The sequence below is a fragment of the Myxine glutinosa genome, chromosome 6 (assembly GCF_964187855.1).
Source record: "Myxine glutinosa chromosome 6, kmMyxGlut1.1, whole genome shotgun sequence".
NCBI classification, from domain to species: Eukaryota; Metazoa; Chordata; class Myxini; order Myxiniformes; family Myxinidae; genus Myxine; species Myxine glutinosa.
The window spans coordinates 170006738-170026955 of record NC_136266.1 but is presented as its reverse complement, the minus strand read 5'-3'; the positions used below and the strand labels follow the sequence as shown (position 1 = coordinate 170026955).

At 44.7% G+C, this 20218-nt stretch overlaps 1 protein-coding gene across 1 annotated transcript in view; it reads left to right on the top strand.

Annotated features, from left to right (window-relative positions):
* The window catches only part of DNAJC8 (DnaJ heat shock protein family (Hsp40) member C8), a 92961-nt gene that overhangs the window by 15260 nt on the left and 57483 nt on the right, over window positions 1–20218 (top strand). Inside the window, exons 3-4 of the mRNA XM_068097969.2 lie at window positions 2812–2868; window positions 3614–3680. Of these exons, the coding sequence (XP_067954070.1) occupies window positions 2812–2868; window positions 3614–3680 (124 nt within the window). The remainder of the gene's footprint in view (window positions 1–2811; window positions 2869–3613; window positions 3681–20218) is intronic.

The following is a 20218-nucleotide window of genomic DNA, read 5'->3' as shown; positions in this document are numbered from 1 at the left end:
TGACCTTCGCACGGATGATGGTATTGGGCCTTCGGGACTTTTTTTACATTTTCATTTGGACAAAGCATTCGGGACTCCCATTATTTGATGATAGGAGGAAAAGCACGGAGTAGCCTTCCTGGGTTGGGTTGTACTGGTGTGTGTCGGGTGGCACTGAGGTGTCGTCCACCAGACGACGGTCTCCTCGGGTTAACCTGAGGCAGTCCCTTTGGGTGGGTGCCTGGAAGGTCCTCGCTCTGAGAGGACGATCACCTGTCCTTGTTCAAACGCTGGAGCTCAGATGATAGCATCAGTGTTGCAGCACTTTCTGAGGTTCAGAGACCGGATGGTGGTGAGATAATGGTGAGTGGTTAAACCTACTACTGGTCTTGGTGCTCTGATGGTTACCATGCCCAAGAAGTTGCTGTAGCTGTGTCCAATAAGCTGGCACCCATGATAATTGTGTTAACACTGGTCAACGAGCGTATTATGAGATTGAGGATTCGTCATTCTTTCGGTGTCATTTCTCTGGTCTCTGTATATGCTCCGACTGAGGAAAGTGATCTCACTGAGGAGGAGGCATGTCAGGCTCGAGTCTTTGGTTGATCAGTACCCCAGGAGAGATACTCTTATAGTCCTGTTGGATTTCAATGCATCGACTGGCACTGATAGGGGTGGTTATAAGACAGGTGTAGGTCCCCATGGATCTTGGACTGAACCAGAATTGCACTTTGCAAGAAGTCATGGACTGAGGGTGGCTGGTCCATGATTTCAGTGCCCACAGTCTCATCGCTGGACTTTGTATTGTAACACTGGTGGTGTGTCAAAGGAGATTGACCATGTGCTCATTGGTCACTGGAGGATGCTCCAGAAGTGCAGTGTTAACTGGAGTGCTGAGTTCCTCAATACTGACCACAGGCTTGTTGTAGCAACTCTGATTAAGTGAGAGATAATTAGTTCCCTCCAATTAAGGGTGAGATATGTAATTGGGTATTGTTATTTATATGTTGACTGCTATTGAAATTGCATGTGGTACATGCTTGGGAGCCCTGGTGGTGCACATTTCTGTATACGTCATCGCTGATGACTCGCCAACAAGTGATGAAACTGGTCCGGTGGCTGAGGGGGAGGCGATAATGGGAGGAGTCAATTTATACATATACAGTGGCCTCTGTAAGTATTGTAACAGCGAAGTCAAATTTGTTGTTATTTCTGTATACTCAAGAAATTTGGATTTAAGATCAAAAGATGAATATGCGGAAAGAGTACAGAAGGTCAGGTTTTACTTCTCGGGATTTCTATGTACACATGTTTTACCATTGTCGAACAATAGCACTTTTATGTTTAGTCCCCCTCCATTTTAGGTAAGCATAAGCATTGGAACGAATGACTGACATGTTTTTCTTGTTTCAATGATGGTTCAAACAAAGAAGAGATGTGAATGTTTAGTCTTTATTTTAGCCTTTGCTTTTGCCTTGGGAGTCAGTAGGCATAAACCAACATGAATACCAGAGAACTGTCTATGAAAGAAGAGCAAGCAATTTGGAAGATGAAACAACAGAATAATTCAATTATAGCCATCGCACAAAAATTGGGCATAGAAAACACAACAATTTGGAATACCTTGAAAAAGAAAGAAACCACTAGTGTACTTGGCAATAGACAACGGCCAGGTCGGCAAAGGATAACAACTGCAGTTGATGACCGAAAAATCATCAAAGTTGTGAATAAAACCCTAAAACAACTGTCAATGACATCACCAACAACCCCCAGAGTGCAGGTGTGAAAGTGTCGCAATCAGACGTTTACAGAAGACTTCAACAGCAGAATTACAAAGACTACATGCAAGATGCAAACCTCTAGGCAGCACCAAAAATAGAAAGGCCAGATTAGAATTTGCCAAGAAGTACAGAGGTGAGCCAGTAAGTTCTGGAACCAAGTTTTATGAACAGATGAGACCAAGACAAACCTTTACCAAAGTGATGGAAAGGTGAAAGTGTGGATAAAGGAAGGAACTGCATATGATCCACAGTGTACTACCTCATCTGTGAAGCATGGTGGAGGTAGTCATGGCTACCTCTGGAACAGGCTCACTCTTCTTTATTGATGATGTAATGAATGATGTACAAGGAAATGCCTCCAAACTCTTCACCATGCAGCAAGACATTGACCCAAAACACATCGCCAATGCAGCGAGGGAGCTCATCAGGGAAATTATTAATCTTGATAGGTGGCTCCCAAATATGGCTCAAATATTGATAGGTGTCTGTTTTGAAGTTTAACCAATGACCAGCATGTAGATCTCTATGTTATGGAGTGGGTGGGCTGAAGCATCTGAGTTGGAAGTGATGCTATGGTCTGCGCATGCATAGAGATTGGAGGAGCACACGTTACGCTCTGTTTAAAAAAAATATATATTACACACACACACACACGGGTACTACATTTTCAATAATTCTGGGTTACACAGTGTGAATTTGAACGGTTACACAGTTTATGAGAAAAACTTATTTTTGTCATGCTTACTCTTGAATTTCAATTTAAAAAATTGAAAGTTAGCCAAACGAATAAAATTTGACTCGTATCTGAAAACTAATTTCAAGATGCTTGTGGTCCTCAAAGGGTTAAAAAGAAGACCTTCAACAAATGGCATAGAATAAGTATGCGTAAATGCCCTTTTAGGCGAAAGAAACCTCATGTCTTTATGAATTTTATGACTGGAAGGTTTGGGAGAAAAAGACAAATAAATTGCAAAGGGTGGCTGCAAAACATTTTGTATCAAATTGTCATCGCTGCTCTGTTTATTTTCTCCATGCTTTGTTTGCTTCTCAGGTTCTTCAGATTGACCCTGAAGTTTCAATGGATGACATAAAGAAGCGTTTTCGGCAGGTGAATAAGAATGCACAAAAACATGGAACAAAAAGTGATTGTGTTTTAAGGCAGATGTGTATGGGAGGGTTAGGAGATGCCAACTCTGGAAATCAAGCTCATTGGGGATTTGTAATTGATCACATTTCAGGTCCATATGGGGTTTGGGGGAGTACGGGGGAGGAGGAGGAGGAGGGGGGTTGGGGGGGAGGGGTTGGAGGCCTCTTTCACTCCAACTTCCTAAAATTCCTAGTGGTGTTCATTTGCTTTATACCGTATACCTCCCCCCTTACCCCCTCCACCCTCCTCACTCCTCCCCTCCCCTTTACCCTCCTCCCTCCTTCACCCTCCTCCCTCCTTCACCCTCCTCCCTCCTCCCTCCTCCCCCAGCCCTCTCCCCTCTCCCCTCTCCCTTCATCCCTTCCACAGATCTACTGACGTCCCTGTTCTCTGCTGTTGTTGTGCTAGAATGCTTCCTTCTCTCTCCCCCTCTTGTCTCCCACTCCCATCATTGTATTTTGTGTCTGTGCATGGTTTCATGTTTGATGTGTTCGCTCTTACACGAGCGTCGATTCTGTATACAAAAAAAAAAAGGTCAAAGGTCAGATCATTTCAGGTAAAAATGCGATACTAAAGAACAGCTGAAGGGATTTAAATCAAATTTGGTACAATATTATGTATCAAGATGTAATGATTTTGGTTGACGTCATCACGTTGAAGATTGCCATTCTCGTATTTTTTTCTCTTCTTTTGTCTTTCCACACAGTTGTCTATTCTTGTTCATCCTGACAAGAACCAGGAATGTGCTATCAAAGCACAACAAGCATTTGAAGGTTTGTTTTGTCTGAATTGGCTGTCTTTGTTTACTTTTACATGCAGTGATTTGAGTGGCATGATTTGTTTTTGGAATAAACTGCGATGTAATTGTTGAGGCCAAGAAGTACGGGCAAAAAGTAATGATAGAAAAGGAAAGTGACATTAAAAGGCCAATAGTTCCTCCTATCCTAACTACATGTTTTCAACAATATTTAGAAATAAAAATACCATGACAATTGAGCAAATGATCAGATTTGCACTGCAAAATGCAAAATTTCGACAAGTAGACGAATGCTAATCTGTTATTTATATACAACACAACAACAACAACAACAACAACATGCATTTTAAGGCCATTTTCCCTGCTAGAGCGGGGGTTAGCCTTGCAGTCCCCATGACGATCTTCTCCATTTTGCCCTATTTTCTGCATCTCTCCTTGTTAACCCCCTTGCCTGCATTTCTTCTTCCACCATCTTTAGCAAAGTCTTTCTCGGTCTTCCCCGTCCTCAACTTCCTTCGACATTCATTTCCATCACTCTTCTCAACCAGTCACTTTCATCCTTCCTCAACACATGACCAAACCATTTCAACCTGTTCCTCTTCACAGCATCAATCACAGGCTCTATTCCCATCATCTTTCGCAATTCATCATTTGTCTTCCTCTCTCTCAACAATACTCCGCACATCCACCGAACCATTCGCATTTCCACCCTTTCCAACCTTCGTTGCTGCTCCACGTTCATTACCCATGTCTCGCTCCCATAAATCATAACACTTCTCACACATGCAGCACACACCTTTCCCTTCAGCTTCAACGACACTCCCCTCTTCATCAGCATGCCACTCAGTTCCCGAAACTTCTTCCATGCACATCTCACTCCAGCAACCGTTGCCGAGTCTGATCCACCTTCTCCATTCAGCATGTCTCCGAGGTAGCAAAATGTTTTCACACCTTCCAGCTTCATGCCGTCTTCAAGATCCAACTCAACATTTCCTCCATCTGCAGCTCCCTCTGTGCACACCTTACATTTGAATGTGGCTGCCACACTGGTTAATGACCCTCTCACACCACTACATTTTTTATGAACCCACTCAGCGCACATTGTACATTGAATGGAGTTCACTCCGACACCCTTCCTGCACACAGCACACGGCCACTTCCCTGTTCTTTCCACCTCACCACATGCTTTACCACTTGCCATCACCTTCGTCCTTCCGATATTCACCTTCAGACCTTTTGTCTACATACATTCCTTCTGCTTGTTCATCTTTTCCTTCAGTCCATCCATACTTTCCGCAATCAACACCAGATCATCTGCATACAACAACTCCCACGGTAAACCCTCCTTTACGTTCTGAGCCAGCACCTCCATCACAGCTACAAATAGTAGTGGACTTAGTACCGACCCCTGATGCACTCCCACCTTCACCTCAAACTTGCCACTCTTCCCGTCCTTCGTCCTTTTTGCTGTGCGCACTCTTTTGTACATTGCCATCACTACTCTGATCAACCATTCCTCCACTCCTAACTTCCTCAATGCCCATGTCAATACTTCACGTGGAACCCCATCGAATGCTTTCTCCAGATCAACAAACCCAAGAAACAACTTTTTCCTCTTATCCATGTACTTCTCCTGCAACTGCCTCACATTAAAAAGCGTGTCTGTCGTTCCTCTTCCTGGCATAAATCCAAACTGCATTTCGTCGATCTTCACTTTCTTCCTTATCCTCCTCTCCAACACCCTTTCCAATACCTTCATTCCATGCTCCAATAACTATATCGCTCAGTACGAGCCACACTCCAGAAGGTCACCTTTCCCCTTGTATAGAGGGACGAGGGTACTCGGTTCCCTATCCACTGGAATGCGGCCTTCTTTCACCACCAGATTACAGATCTCTGTCATTCTCTTCACACCCCAACTTCCTGCTGCCTTCAACATATCTCCCACAACTCCCGTTGGCCCTCCCGCTTTTCTACTCTTCATTGCTTTTATCGCTTCCTCAACTTCCTTCTCAGTTATCTTCTCTGCCGGTCCTAAAACTGGGTTACTCTCTATGTTGCCATCCCATTCATTCTCTGTATTCAACAGCATTTCCATATATCTTTGCCATCTTCCTTTAATTCCATCTGGGTCCACAACGATTTGTCCCACTTCATCCTTCAAGCAACTCACCCCCATCACATCACACCTCTCTTTCGCTATCTGCTTTGCAATCCTGAATACCGCTCTCTGACCCTCTTCCAAATCCAAGCATTCTCCGAACATTTTCCTACATGCCTCCTGCGCCTTTGCCACCTCTTTCTTTGCAGCCTTCTTGGCTGCCTTATAACTTTCATGCTCTGATTTTTCTGCTCCCGTACCCTTTGCCTTCTGCCACTCCTTGAACTTCTTCCTCTTCTCGTCAATCCTCTTTCCAATTTCATCATCCCACCACCATGTTTCTGAGTGCCTTGGTGGTCCTTTTGTCCATCCACATACCTCACCAATGGCTCCCAACAGACTATCTTTCATTGACATCCAACCACTTTCAAGCTCAACCACATCAGCCTCTACCCCACTCAGCCTCTCTTTTAATGCCTCCCTTACTGTCACCTCTTTCCACCTCCACACCTTCATTCTCGGTTGGTACTTCACCCGCCGAGCTCTCCTCGCACCTTTCACCCTTATGTCGCAGTCAACCAAGTGGTGCTGTGAAACAGCCTCCTCCCCCGGGATTACCTTTGTGTCCCGGAGGTGCCCCCTATCTCGCCGACGCACTTTCAGGTAGTCAACGGTTGTCGTCGACCCACCTGACGTGTATCTAACAAGCTTATTATCCTCTTTCTGGAACTGAGTATTACAAATCAACAAATCAGCTCCATCTGCAAACTCCAAAACCCTTTCACCTTCTCCATTTCTCACACCATATCCATAACCCCCATGAACTCCCTCAAAACCGTCCATACTCCTTCCCACATGTCCATTTAGGTCTCCTCCTACCACAACAACTTCCTCATCTTTCACGTTTTCCATCAGCCTCTCTGTCGCACATGAGAACTGTCCTTCTCTTCATCGCTCCGACCAACCTGCGGAGCATATCCCGAGATGTCGTTCACCAAGAGCTTTCCAATCATCATTTTCACCATCATCAACCTATCACTCACTCTCGTCACACTCACCACACTGTCTACAAACTCCTCAGAAAACAGGACACCAACACCATTCACGCCCTCCGGGCACCCTTGCCATACAGACTTGTATTTCTGTCCCTGCCTACCCTTCACCATTCTCACACCACTTCCCTTCCATCTCGTCTCTTGCACACAACATATGTCCACACTTCTTCTGACCAATACTCCCACCACTTCTCCTGATCTCCCTGTCATTGCTACATGCCGTTCGTTCAAAGTTAAGTTCGTTCAAACTTAACTGATCTCTCCATACAGGTTGCTTCTGACAAACCAGACGTGATCTGCTTCACAGAAACTTTCCTCCTTCATGATGTCTCTGATTCCTTAGTATCTCTCCCGGGTTACTCCCTCCTCCGGTTTGATAGACCTGAGCCTCGTCTTGGAGGTGGGGTTGCTATCTTTATCAAAAACTCTCTTTCTCACTCGCCCTGCACTGCCCTCTCTCCACCTCACCCCCAGGAATACCTCTGGCTACGGCTTCCCCTTCACTCCCACCTCTTGTTCATATGTGTATTGTACCGTCCACCAAACAGTGATGACTCTATCCACATCTCGCTGTCTGATAATATGGACCAACTTCTATCTACTCATCCCAACTCTCTCTTCCTCATATGTGGTGATTTCAATTGTCACCATGCCAGTTGGCTGGGTGTGGGTACCTCTCTCACCAGCCATGGCTCCTCAGCAAAGGACTTCTGCGACTCACTGGGACTGACACAATCTGTCAATTTCCCGACCCGGATCTCGGTCAACGGAGCATCTTCTCTTCTGGACTTGGTTATGACTAACTTCCCTGAAATTGTCTGCTGCTCTTCTGCTCCGTTCGGCTCATCTGATCATGTGCTTGTTAAAGTGGACATCTCACTGACCATTCACAGGGAGCCTCCTCAGGAGGGAGCCTCCTCGACGAGTCTGGCATTTCACTCAGGCCAACTGGCACGGTCTTCAAGCAGCCAGCAATCATCTGGACTGGTCTCCCATCTCTACCACCTCTGACATCAACTCATCCTGGGAATTCTTCCAAAGTAAATTGCTCTCATGCACAGATTTATCCCATCTCGTCTTCAGTTGTCATACCCTTCCTCCCGTCCATGGTACACGGAATCTTGTGTTGAGGCTATTGCCCAGAAACAACTTGCCTTCGTCTCCTGGAAAGCAAATCCAACGGAAGGAAATCTCATTTCCTTTCACAAAGCCCGAATCAAGTGTGTGTCTACCCTCAGTAGAGCCAGGATACAATATCTCTCCGTTCTCAAGACCGAACTCTCTTATCTGTCTCCCTCTTCCAAATCCTGGTGGCGTCTGGTCAAATCTGTTTCTGGTGTTTGTTCCTACTCCATCCCCTCCCTCACCTCAAACGGCTACACAGCTGACTCCGCATGTGAAAAAGCTGAATGCCTCAACTCTGTTTTTGCCTCTAAATCTTGTGTCCCAAACCCATCCCTCTCTGTACCCAGTCGTACCCTGCTGCTCCTGGACTCTGTGTTCTTTCCTCCTGACAAGGTGGAAAAGTTTCTGTCAACCCTCGACTCTGATTCGGCAACTTGACCTGACAGCATCAGCCCACGGGTCCTCCAATCCTGTTCTTGCGCTCTTTCACTCCCTCTCTGTTCTCTTCACCCTCTCTTTTGCTCAAGGTCATCTGCCATCTGCTTGGAAATCAGCCAACATCACCTCTTTACACAAAAAAGGTGCAAAAACGGATCCTAGCAACTACAGACCAAGCAGCCTTCTCCCAATTATCAGCAAAGTCATGGAATCCATCATTGCTTCAGATATGAAATCGTTCATCTTCTCCAATGGCTTGATCTCTGATCATCAATTTGGTTTCAGACCAGGTCTTTCTACTCTGGACATGCTGTTTCTGCTGTCTCAACAATGGATGGAGGTCGTCAATGCCAAAAAGGAAATCAGAGCTGTCTCCCTTGACATATCACGTGCCTTCGATACGGTCTGGCACCCCGCTCTGTTCACCAAACTCTCCTCCTTTGGTATCGATGGAAATCTCCATGCATGGCTGGCGGACTTCCTCTCTAGTCGTCGTCAACGTGTGGCCCTGAATGGGTTTCTCTCATCTCCTCTTCCTGTTCAGGCTGGAGTTCCCCAAGGCAGTGTTCTGGGCCCTGTGCTTTTTCTGGTCTTCATCAATGATCTCTCCCACTCTCTTGAAAATCCTCTCTATCTCTTTGCTGATGACTCCACTCTCTGCCGCTCCATTCCTCATCCCTCAGATTGGCAGTCTGCAGCCTCCTCACTCTCTAGACATGGACAAAATCACTGACTGGGCAAACAAGTGGAACATGTCTTTCAATCCTGACAAATCTCACACTCTTACGATGTCTCTCCGAAAAGACCAACTGGACAACCCTCCCATCCACTTTCTGAATAATCCTCTCCAAGAAGTTCTGTCACTCAAGCTTTTGGGTCTCACTATCTGCCATTATCTTTCCTGGGAAAACCACATTTCAAATCTGGCCTCCAAAGCCAGTCGCCGACTGGGCATCCTCCGTCGTGCGAAGTCCTTCCTTGGCACACCTGAGCTCCTCACCACATACAAGGCTTTCATCCGCAGCTCAATGGAATACTGCTCTCCCCTCTGGGCTGCTCTCCCCGTGATGAAGCTACCTCCGAGGGCCTTTCACTTACTCACAGCAGGCAGGTTGGTGGTCTTTCTGTCTTCTACCGACTCTTCTCTGGCCTTGCTCCTCCAGCTCTCTCTGGGCTCTGTCCCCCAAATATTCCTGCAGGTCGCACAAGATCTGCCTGCATGCCTCTTATGGTTAAACTGCCAAAATCAAGACTCTCTGCTCACCTTCACTCCTTCATCCCTCTTTTCTCCCGCCTCTGGAACAAACTCCCTCACTCTCTTCAATCCCACTCCTCCCTCCAAGTCTTTAAAACAGCTGTTCACCACCATCTCTTATCTTCCCCCATCCAAAACCTTGATCTTTTCTACCCCTGCTAATTTCACCCCAAATCCACTTTTTCGAAATACCAAATTCTTTCCTGGAAGTACTTGGTGTCCTTGTGTTTATACTTCTCACACCCCCCCCCCCCCTTTCCTACACCACCTCCCCCCAAGCCCTCTCCCTCCCACACATTCCCGATGTCCCTGCTCTCAAATGTTGTGTTTATGTGCTTCCCCTTCTCTCCCCATCTTGTCTACCGCTCCCCTTTTTATATACTTTGTTTGTTTGTCTGTTTGATTTGTTTGTGTGATAAATGTTGGCTTTCACGAGCCTCGATTATGTATACAAAAAAAAAAAAAAAAGGTCCATGTCCCAAACCTCAGAAACCGATCTCCACTTCGGGCTGTACCCTGCCCATATGTAGTTGTAATTGTCTTTTATATAATTTTTAATTTTATTTTAATTTATTTTATATAATTGTTTTTTATATAATCTGTTATTTATATATTGGAAATAAATATTGCTCTTTCACGAGTCTCATTTTGTATAAAAAAAAAACAACAAGTTTTGTGCACAAAATGTAAGTCCTTTCAGCAATTCTGTTTACCTACTGTGTTGTTCCTTTATTATTTCCACTTTTTGTGCCATCATTTAAAGCAACCTCTTTTGCATACCCATCGTGTGTGTACTACAATAGCTTATTTTGTGTGAACTGAGAATCATTCCCAATATTTCATAAACGTCTTGCCTTCGATATGTTTGAAAGTGAGTTTGTATGTTGTGATGAAACAGCAGCTGGATTTGCAACGTTTTGCTCTCCGCTTGGCCATTAGGCACGATAAATGTATTTCCTCATTTTCCGAACTTGAATCCTAACCTGAATAGAAGGGAAAAGAGAGTGGCTCGGGCAACAAGAAGCTTCCGATACACCAAATTCGGGTCATTTCTAACTGGAATTACAAAACACTTACCCTAATTTACACAACTTACCGAAATTTACCTTACCTACATTTAATTATTGACTGGATTCGACTTACACAACTTACCTTAAAACACTTACCGACATTTAGATTATAAATCACAAACCTTTGCCTTAAAATATTGTGTTCCAAACCCATCTCTCTCTGTACCCACCTTTCCCAATCGAACCCAGCTGCTCCTGGACTCTGTGTCCTTCTCTCCTGGCAAGGTGGAGAAGTTTCTGTCAAACCTCGACTCTGATTCTGCAACTGGACCACACGGCATCAGCCCACGGGTCCTAAAATCCTGCTCTACCGCTCTATCTCACCCTCTCTCTGTTTCTTCACCCTCTGTTTTGCTCAAGGTCATATGCCATCTGCTTGGAAATCAGCCAGCATTACCGCTTTACACAAAAAAGGTGCAAAAACAGATCCTTGCAACTACAGAGCAATCGGCCTGCTCCCAATAATCAGCAAAGTCATGGAATCCATCATCGCTTCTGACATCGAATCCTTCCTCTTCTCCAATGGCTTGATCTCAGATCATCAATTTGGATTCAGACCAGGTCATTCTACTCTGGACATGCTGCTTCTGCTGTCTCAACAATGGATGGAGGTCCTTCATGCCAAACAGGAAATCAGAGCTGTCTCCCTTGACATATCACGTGCCTTCGATGCGGTCTGGCAACCCGCTCTGCTCACCAAACTCTCCTCCTATGGTATCCATGGAAATCTCCACACATGGCTTGCAGACTTCCTCTGGTCGTAGTCAACGTGTGGCCCTGAATAGTTTTCTCTCGTCTCCCCTTCCTGTTCAGGCTGGAGTTCCCCAAGGCAGTGTTCTGGGCCCTGTGCTTTTTCTGGTCTTCATCAATGATCTCTCCGACTCTTTGGAAAATCTTCTCTATCTCTTTGCTGATGACTACACTCTCTATCGCTTCATACCTCATACCTCAGATCGGCAGTCTGCAGCCTCCTCACTCTCTGCAGACCTGGACAAAATCACACACTGGTCAAACAAGTGGAACATGTCTTTCAATCCTGACAAATCTCTCACTCTTGCTATGTCTCTCTGAAAAGACCGACTTGACAACCCTCCCATCGACTTTCTCAACAATCCTCTCCAAGAAGTTCTGTCATTCAAGCTTTTGGGTCTCACTAGCTGCCATGATCTTTCCTGGGAAAACCACATTTCCAAGCTGGCTTCCAAAGCCAGTCGTGCGAAGTCCTTCCTTGGCACACCTGAGCTCCTCACGACATAAAAGGCTTTCATCCGCAGCTCAATGGAATGCTGTTCTCCCTTCTGAGCCGGTGCTCCTGCCTCACCCCTTGCTCGGCTTCACGCTGTTGAAACCAAAGCTTTCAGAATCATTGGAATCTCCCACGATGAAGCTAACTCCGAGGGCCTTTCACTCATTCACTGCAGGCAGGTTGGTGGTCTTTCTGTCTTCTACAGACTCCTCTCAGGCCTTGCTCCCCCAGCTATCTGTGCTCTGTCCCCCAAATATTCCTCCAGGTCGCACAAGATCTGCCTGCAACCCTCTTTTGGTTAAACTGCCAAAATCAAGACACTATTCACCTTCACTCTTTCATTCCTCTTTTCTCCCACCTCTAGACCAAACTCCCTCACTCTCTTCAATCCCACTCCTCCCTCCAGGTCTTTAAAACAGCTGTTCACCACCATCTCTTGTCTGTTCACCAACCAATGTTCCCCCATCCAAAACCTTGATCTTTTCTTTCATTTTCTGTCTCTTTTCTGTCTGCAAATGTCTCGACCCATTCAGGAGTTGCAATATGTGAAAGTTATGGGCATCATCAGTTTACCCAAAGCCTCTGCTCATGTTCACTACTATTATAATAACGTTGACTTCTCTTTGATACAGCTTGGTTTGGGTGAGAAGAAACCAATCTTGTCATTTAGCAATCTTTAATTCACATTGATCAGAATATTCAAAATCTTGTGATTACAACAAATCAAAGTAAACTATACGTGAGCAGCTAATATGAAGTATTGTGGTAGCTAATCCATAACTTTCAGCAATCAAATCTAATTGATGACTCATCATCAAGTGCTCCTTGTCATCAACTTCAGGTATTCCTCTCCACACATCCATCGAGCTAAAAACCCACTTTTTGTTCCGCAGAATACAGATTTATCAGGATTAACTGTTGGCTTGAAACAAAATGGCTAAAATATCAGTGGATTACCAAACAATTGTTTCTGCATTAAGAAGGAAAAAATTTAAGTGAAATAGCACACGTCACTCGATTTCCAATGTGTGATATCCGAACCGCAATCAAGAAGTACAGAGAAACGTCATCGGTAATTGATAAACCCAGATCTGGAAGACCCAAAAACCTGTCTAACAAAGATGAAAAATACTTGATAATAGTGTTAAGGAATAGAAAGAAGACGAGCGTTTTGTCAACAGAACGAGCAGAAGGCTTAGGTGTCATTGTCCATGCATTAACGGAATGAAGGTCACATTTGAAATCAAAGATTTCAAAGATATGTTGCTGTAAGAAAACCTCTTAAGGGGAGCAAGCCTAAAATAATAAAATTAGCACAAGAACACAGAAATTGGACAACGGAACAACGGATAAAGGTCCTTTTGATAGACGTGTCAAAGTTTATTTGGATCAAATTGAACACAGTATGTGAGACGTTGAAAAACTGATACTTCTAAAGAACCTTATTTGAAGCTAACGATAAAACATGGAGGAGGTTCAATTCAATTTTGGGGGTACATATCCTCAAGTGGTGTTCAAAATTGCTGAAAATTGCTGGTTTATTGACTGTAGCAAGGAAAAAATCAAATGAACGACAAAATACGGCATGTGAGTATAGCCTGGTGTTGGCTTTACGGTTAGGGTGCTGGCTTGGGATCCTAGGATCTTGAGTTTGAATCCCGGTCGATCGTTGATTTACACTCCAGGGGGGTGACTCGGCCTGTCCGAGGTTGGCAAATTGAGTACTTGCTCACTGGTAATTGGGGCACAACATCAGTGGCACAAATGCTCTTCCAGATAAATGATGCAACCAGCAGCCATCGGCCGCATACCAAACAACAACAACAACTGCATGGGAGTTAACAGAAGGAACCCAAATAAGTAGAGAGCAAAATAGTCATCAGGAGGAATCTGGATAGAATTTGGGTTTCACCTGATACTCCACTACCCTCAAACTCATCCAGGCACAGCCAAGTGAGCAAAACAAATTTTAATCTACATTCTTAGTATCACATTACTATATTCTTAGTATTATCCCTAGTATTGCAAGACTTATTGGTCCAAACCTCATCTTATAGCAAGCTAATGATCCAAAACACTCAGCTGGAAAATTGCAACATATTTGCAAAATAACGAGTAAGCTGGAGTCCTTCAACACATGGAATGGCCCCTTCAAAGACTAAATCTCAATTGCTTTGAAGCTGTCGGAGATTATTTGGACAAATAAAGTTCTGTAGTACCAAACATCTGTTTACCCTTATTAACGAAGAATCCCAGCAACTGAGATTATCTTTGGAATGACTTGGGGGAGGGGGGGGGGGGGGGGGGGGTAGTCTAGAACATTCCACAACACAACATAAAATACGTACTCAAGTATGTCCACAAAGGCTGTGACCAAACAGTCTGTCTACCAGCTACCAGACATCCAGATACAGTCACGTGAAAAAGTAAGTACACCCCATGTAAAGTTTTGACTTTTTCAACATATTTCAACATACAGCTATTTGATCTTCATTTCAACAATATTGAGAGATAAAGGTGATATAATATAACAAATATCATGAAACATTTACATTTTGTAGTCCATTGTATAATTTAAATAAACATAAATGCAAATTTCGCATGTGGAAAAAGTAAGTACACCCTTGGCTCTAATAGGTGGTATTGCCCCCTTTGGCAGAAACAACCTCAAGTAGGCGTTTCTTATAACTGTCTACCAGTCTCTGACATGGACTGGGAGAAATTTTTGCCCACTCCTCCATGCAGAATTCTTTCAGCTATGCGATGTTTGAGGGGTTTCTTGCATGCACAGCTCGTTTCAAAACCCCCCACAACATCTCGATGGGATTTCGATCCGGGCTTTTCCTTGGCCATTCCAGAACCCTCCATTTCTTTCTTTTCAGCCATTCCTTGGTGGATTTACTGGTATGTTTAGGGTCATTGTCATGTTACAAGGTCCACCTTCGGTTGAGCTTCAACTTTCCGACAGATGGCCTCACATTATCCTCAAGCACCCTGTGGTACAATGAAGAATTCATAGTGGATTCTATGATGGTGAGCTGCCCAGGCCCTAATGCAGCAAAGCTGCCCCAAACCATAATATTTTCACCACCATGCTTTACAGTTGGTATTAGGTTCTTGTGGTCAAATGCTGTCTTTGGTTTTCGCCAAACATGTCTTCTGGTACTGTGGCCAAATAGCTCTACCTTTGACTCATCTGTCCAGAGCACATTGTTCCAGAAGTGCTGGTCTTTGCCTAGGTGTTCATTGGCAAACTTTAGTCTTGCCCTGGTGTTCTTTCTGGACAGCAAAGGTTTCCTCCTGGCACACCTCCCATGTAGATCAAATTTGTGCAGCCTCTTTCTAATGGTAGAATCGTGCACTTTGACATCAAGAGTGGCAAGAGCTACCTGTAGGTCCCGTGATGACATTCTGGGGTTCTTAGAGACTTCCTTCAGCATCTTGCGGTCTGCTCTTGGGCTGAACTTGCTGGGGCGGCCTGGCCTGAACAAGTTGGCAGTTGTTTGGAATCTTCTCCACTTGTAGATGATCTTCCGGACAGTCGAATTATTGATTTCAAATTGTTTGGAGATCTTTTCAAATCCCTTCCCAGACTCGTAGGCATCTATAACCTTCTTTCTGAAGGCCTCAGAGAGCTCTTTTGATCTAGGCATGGTGACGCCGCACACATCAACAACAAAGAGCAAACCAAACTAAATGTCTGAGGATAAAATAAGACAGGTTCCTCCAAGATCCTCTCTGACGATGTTCTAATCATTTGCACCTGAGCTGGTGCACCTAATTCTAATTTTAGGTGTTTGAAGTAGTGATAAACGTAGGGGTGTACTTACTTTTTCCACATGTGAAATTTGCATTTATGTTTATTTAAATTATACAATGGACTACAAAATGTAAATGTCTCATGATATTTGTTATATTATATCACCTTTATCTCTCAATATTGTTGAAATGAAGATCAAATAACTGTATGTTGAAATATGTTGAAAAAGTCAAAACTTTACATGGGGTGTACTTACTTTTTCACATGACTGTGTGTATATATATATATATATATATATATATAAGTTCAAAACACACCTGGTCACAAGTGTTCCACACTGACCGGGTCCTCAATCGAGGTCCTCGGTATCATCCCGTTTCGGCCCTTCAACCTCAATACGGTCAGCTTAGGTGGGTTAGCAGGGGCACGTACACATCCACATGCAGCAACTACACCTGGATGCGTACATACCCCCACCCCCAGCCAGTGCGAACGCAGACTACAACAACAACACATCCGCATCCAGAATCCACAGCACCAAACAAACATGGTGGAACACTCAAACACCCACCTTTATACCCTTCACCACTCACAAACAAAACACACCAGATCATTCATTCTCTCACACACACACACACACACACACACACACACACACACACACACACACACACACACACACACACACACACACACACACACACACACACACACACACACACACACCAACCAACCACCTACCCTTACAACATACACCACTCAACATACAAAAACACACATGCAAAAACACACCCTCACCCACTCCCTTATATACACAAAATAAGAAATAATAATAGTAACAAAAAAAAACAAAAAAAAATAAAAAACACACACCACCAACCTACACCGTTCGACGTGCCTCCATAAACTTCCTCCATATCCAAAATTATATATATGTAATATATGTGTGTATATATATGTAATATGTATATACTAGAAGTTTCGGGAACTGAGTGGCGTGCTGATGAGGAGGAGAGTGTCGCTGAAGCTGAAGGGAAAGGTGTATGCTGCATGTGTGAGAAGTGTTATGATTTATGGGAGCGAGACATGGGTAATGAACGTAGAGCAGCAACGAAGGCTGGAAAGGGTGGAAATGCGAATGGTTCGATGGATGTGCGGAGTATCGTTGAGAGAGAGGAAGACAAATGATGAATTGCGAAAGATGATGGGAATATTGCCTGTGATTGATGCTGTGAAGAGGAACAGGCTGAGATGGTTTGGTCATGTGTTGAGGAAGGATGAAAGTGACTGGTTGAGAAGAGTGATGGAAATTGATGTAGAAGGAAGTAGAGGACGGGGAAGACAGAGAAAGACTTGGTTGAAGATGGTGGAAGAAGAAATGCGGGCAAGGGGCTTAACAAGGAGAGATGCAGAAAATAGGGCAAAATGGAGAAGATTGTCATGGGGGACCGCAAGGCTAACCCCCGCTCTAGCAGGGAAAATGGACTTAAAATGCATGTTGTTGTTGTTGTTGTATATACTAGCCGAAACCCGTGGAACATCCACGGAAGGGAGGATGTGGTGTATGGATAAGAGTGTACCATTATGGATGGCATAGGGGATTTGCTTGTCCGAGTAAGAGTCAGGAAGAAAGATGAGAATGAAGAGTGCATATATGAACAACGATCGCCGACACCGGCACAAATGCATGGTCTGGATTGTCCACTCGGTGGGCGGCTTGCTGTCGCCTTCGACTGTCCAATCAGATGAGACAGCTGGCTTAACGTCCTCTGATGCGACGTCACACCTGCGAGGTATCAGGAGGCGGGAACCGAATCCAAAGCAGAAGCTAAAGTAAAGACCATTGGAGATCTCCTGCAGCAGCGTTTCTAACCGATGTGGTAAAGTACAGTACGTACAGTAAAGGACATTCTCATTGATCCGTTGATTAACTATAACTGACATGCGCCGCCCTGCTGTAGCTTGACATGTTAGCAGGTACTCTGACCTTTTTCACAACTTCAAATGGCGTTTCATAAAATCCTGCTGTGACTCGACATGCGCCGCACCATTATCATTGGCTCATAAAACCCTACACTGCTACAGAGGATTATACTACCACCGGAAGCCGGCACTTGGTTGTCCACAGAGGGAGGGAAGAAACACACCATGTGGAATGAAAAACAAAATGCTTTAAAATATTCAAGAAAGAAACATTTTCTTTCATTTAATATTCCGTAAGTATTTATTGTACGACTGACGATTGTCAAAATAAGAACCTGCTTTGGGCAATCGCACACTATACCGTCGAGGCCGCTTTTACAGAATAAGAAGGAAATAATTAAATTAATGCTTTCCTATTTACATCGTTGTCAATACCTCAAAAAATCATTTTTTAAACCTGTAATCACTGGTTGTAGGGAATGCAGATTTGACGATCAGCTGATTTATGTGTGTGTGTGGGTGTGTATTTTAGACTTGGACAATATAAGAAGGAAAATAGCTTTGCAATACATGGCCATTTGCAAGTTTCAGATCAATATCAGTAAGCAGTAAGCACGGCCCATTATTTAATGACACCACTCGACTGTCTAATCAGCAGACGGCTCGCATCGCCTTCGCCCAGCAGACACCAATACGATGGCGTCGTAATATGGCGTCGTATCGGCCGTTAATCGGATGCTTTTGGGCCCCAAAGTCGACTAATTCAGATTTTTTGAGTCTGGCTGTACGTGATAAACAAAGAGCGCGGTTCGTAGATCGTAAATCCATTAGTGCCGTGGGCATCGGGTCACTGGGTGCGGCGTAAAAGGGATAACAAAGTCGAGTCCTTACGGTATTATTATATATATATATTGTTATAGATCGCGGTTAGATGTTATAGACCGAGCGGTGGTGTAAGACCGCGACCTAACAAACTCACCCGATTCACCCAGACTTTGGCCGTATCGCACCGTAGCTGCCCAATGGGGAAAAGACAAAGGCGACGAATGCAAAGAGGAAAAAGAAGGCCAAGACGAAAGACAAAAGGTTTGAAATATTACTACTGAATTTATTTACTATTTACACACAAGCAACAAAAAGCAATTCAGTTTATTTACAAGTACAAGACGCAGATGACACAGTGCAAATTTAGCTTATCTACAGACTTAACTAACCCAGGACAGCACAAACAGAACACTGACTCACGCGGGGAATTGATGATAGGACTGGCGGGAGATGGATGGCTGGCGGGATAGGGAGGTCCACTGGTCCTTCAGCACGATTGACTCGTTGGGCAGCCGCCGCTCCTCCGCGGCCGTGCTCCAAACTGCCGTCCAGGCCTCACGCTGCTGTGGCTGCTGTTTCGGTGGCTCCAGCTGCAGCAAATGCAGTTGCGGTGGCTCGAGCTGCAGTTCAACTCTGGACTTCTTGGTTGGACTCAACTCCTTGGACTCCCTCTCGTCTCTCGGTAAAGGCTCATCTCCCGTCTGCCTGTCTGGTCCAAACCCTCACTCTTTCTTCTTTTCTCTCACTCCTCACCACCGCAACCACTGACCCTCCTCTGGCAACCGACTCAGACCAACTCATCTCTCGTTGCCACACCCCTGCCTTGGGTTATATAGGCCCCCGCCCCTCAACCTTTGCGAACCTCCCCCACCGCTCTTCCTCCGCCCTCTGTAGCCAAACCCCTGGCTCATGGTTGGTCGAGCGGGGCTGGTTCACTCCTCCCCCTCTATGACGAGGTGGAGACACGCCTTTCTTCCCCAACCCTGCCTCGTGGCCAATGGCGGCAATTGGATCGGAGGGGAGGTAATATGGGCAATCGAGGCTTTTGGGGATGGGAAGGAAAGGGGGTCTATTCTCTTTCACTGGTGCAATGGAGTACTTTTAATTAATGGGGGACACAGCCTTATCCTAAAACACAGAATAAGAGATAACTATCAAAAGAAAAGATATATCGTGACCTACATGTATGTTTTTCTATGGACTAACTACGGGAACGCCCTTTGACCTTTATACAACCACAACGGAGGGAGGAGGGGTGATATTTTACAACAACCTTTTACAACAACCTTTTACAACATTTTACCACCACCACAAAATAAAAAAAAACACATTCTCATATTCACAACACTGCACCCTCCTCCCCTTAGGCACGTCCCGGGCCTATTACTTTTACCTTAGTGTGGCATGTAGGTGTAGTTCCCTCTACTTTTAGCCTGACCCTGAGTGCGACAGTTTTAAAACATAAATAAATGTGTCCCGCTGCTCCATTGCACCCTGCCTAACAGACTTACGCCCACAGTTAACCGAATTGCGGAATGGTCTTCAAACTACACACTGACGGTGGGAAGCATTATTTACAATTGACGCTATTTTTATTTACAAACTAACCCAGGACCTGTAATTGTTCTTTCTGGGGGGAGGACAGTCTGCTCTGCATCAATGCACCATTAAAGCACCCAAAAACGCACCAATACACACCCAAGCACCAATCGGTGCAGTCACCATTGTTCAATGAATAAAATAAAACCAACAAACC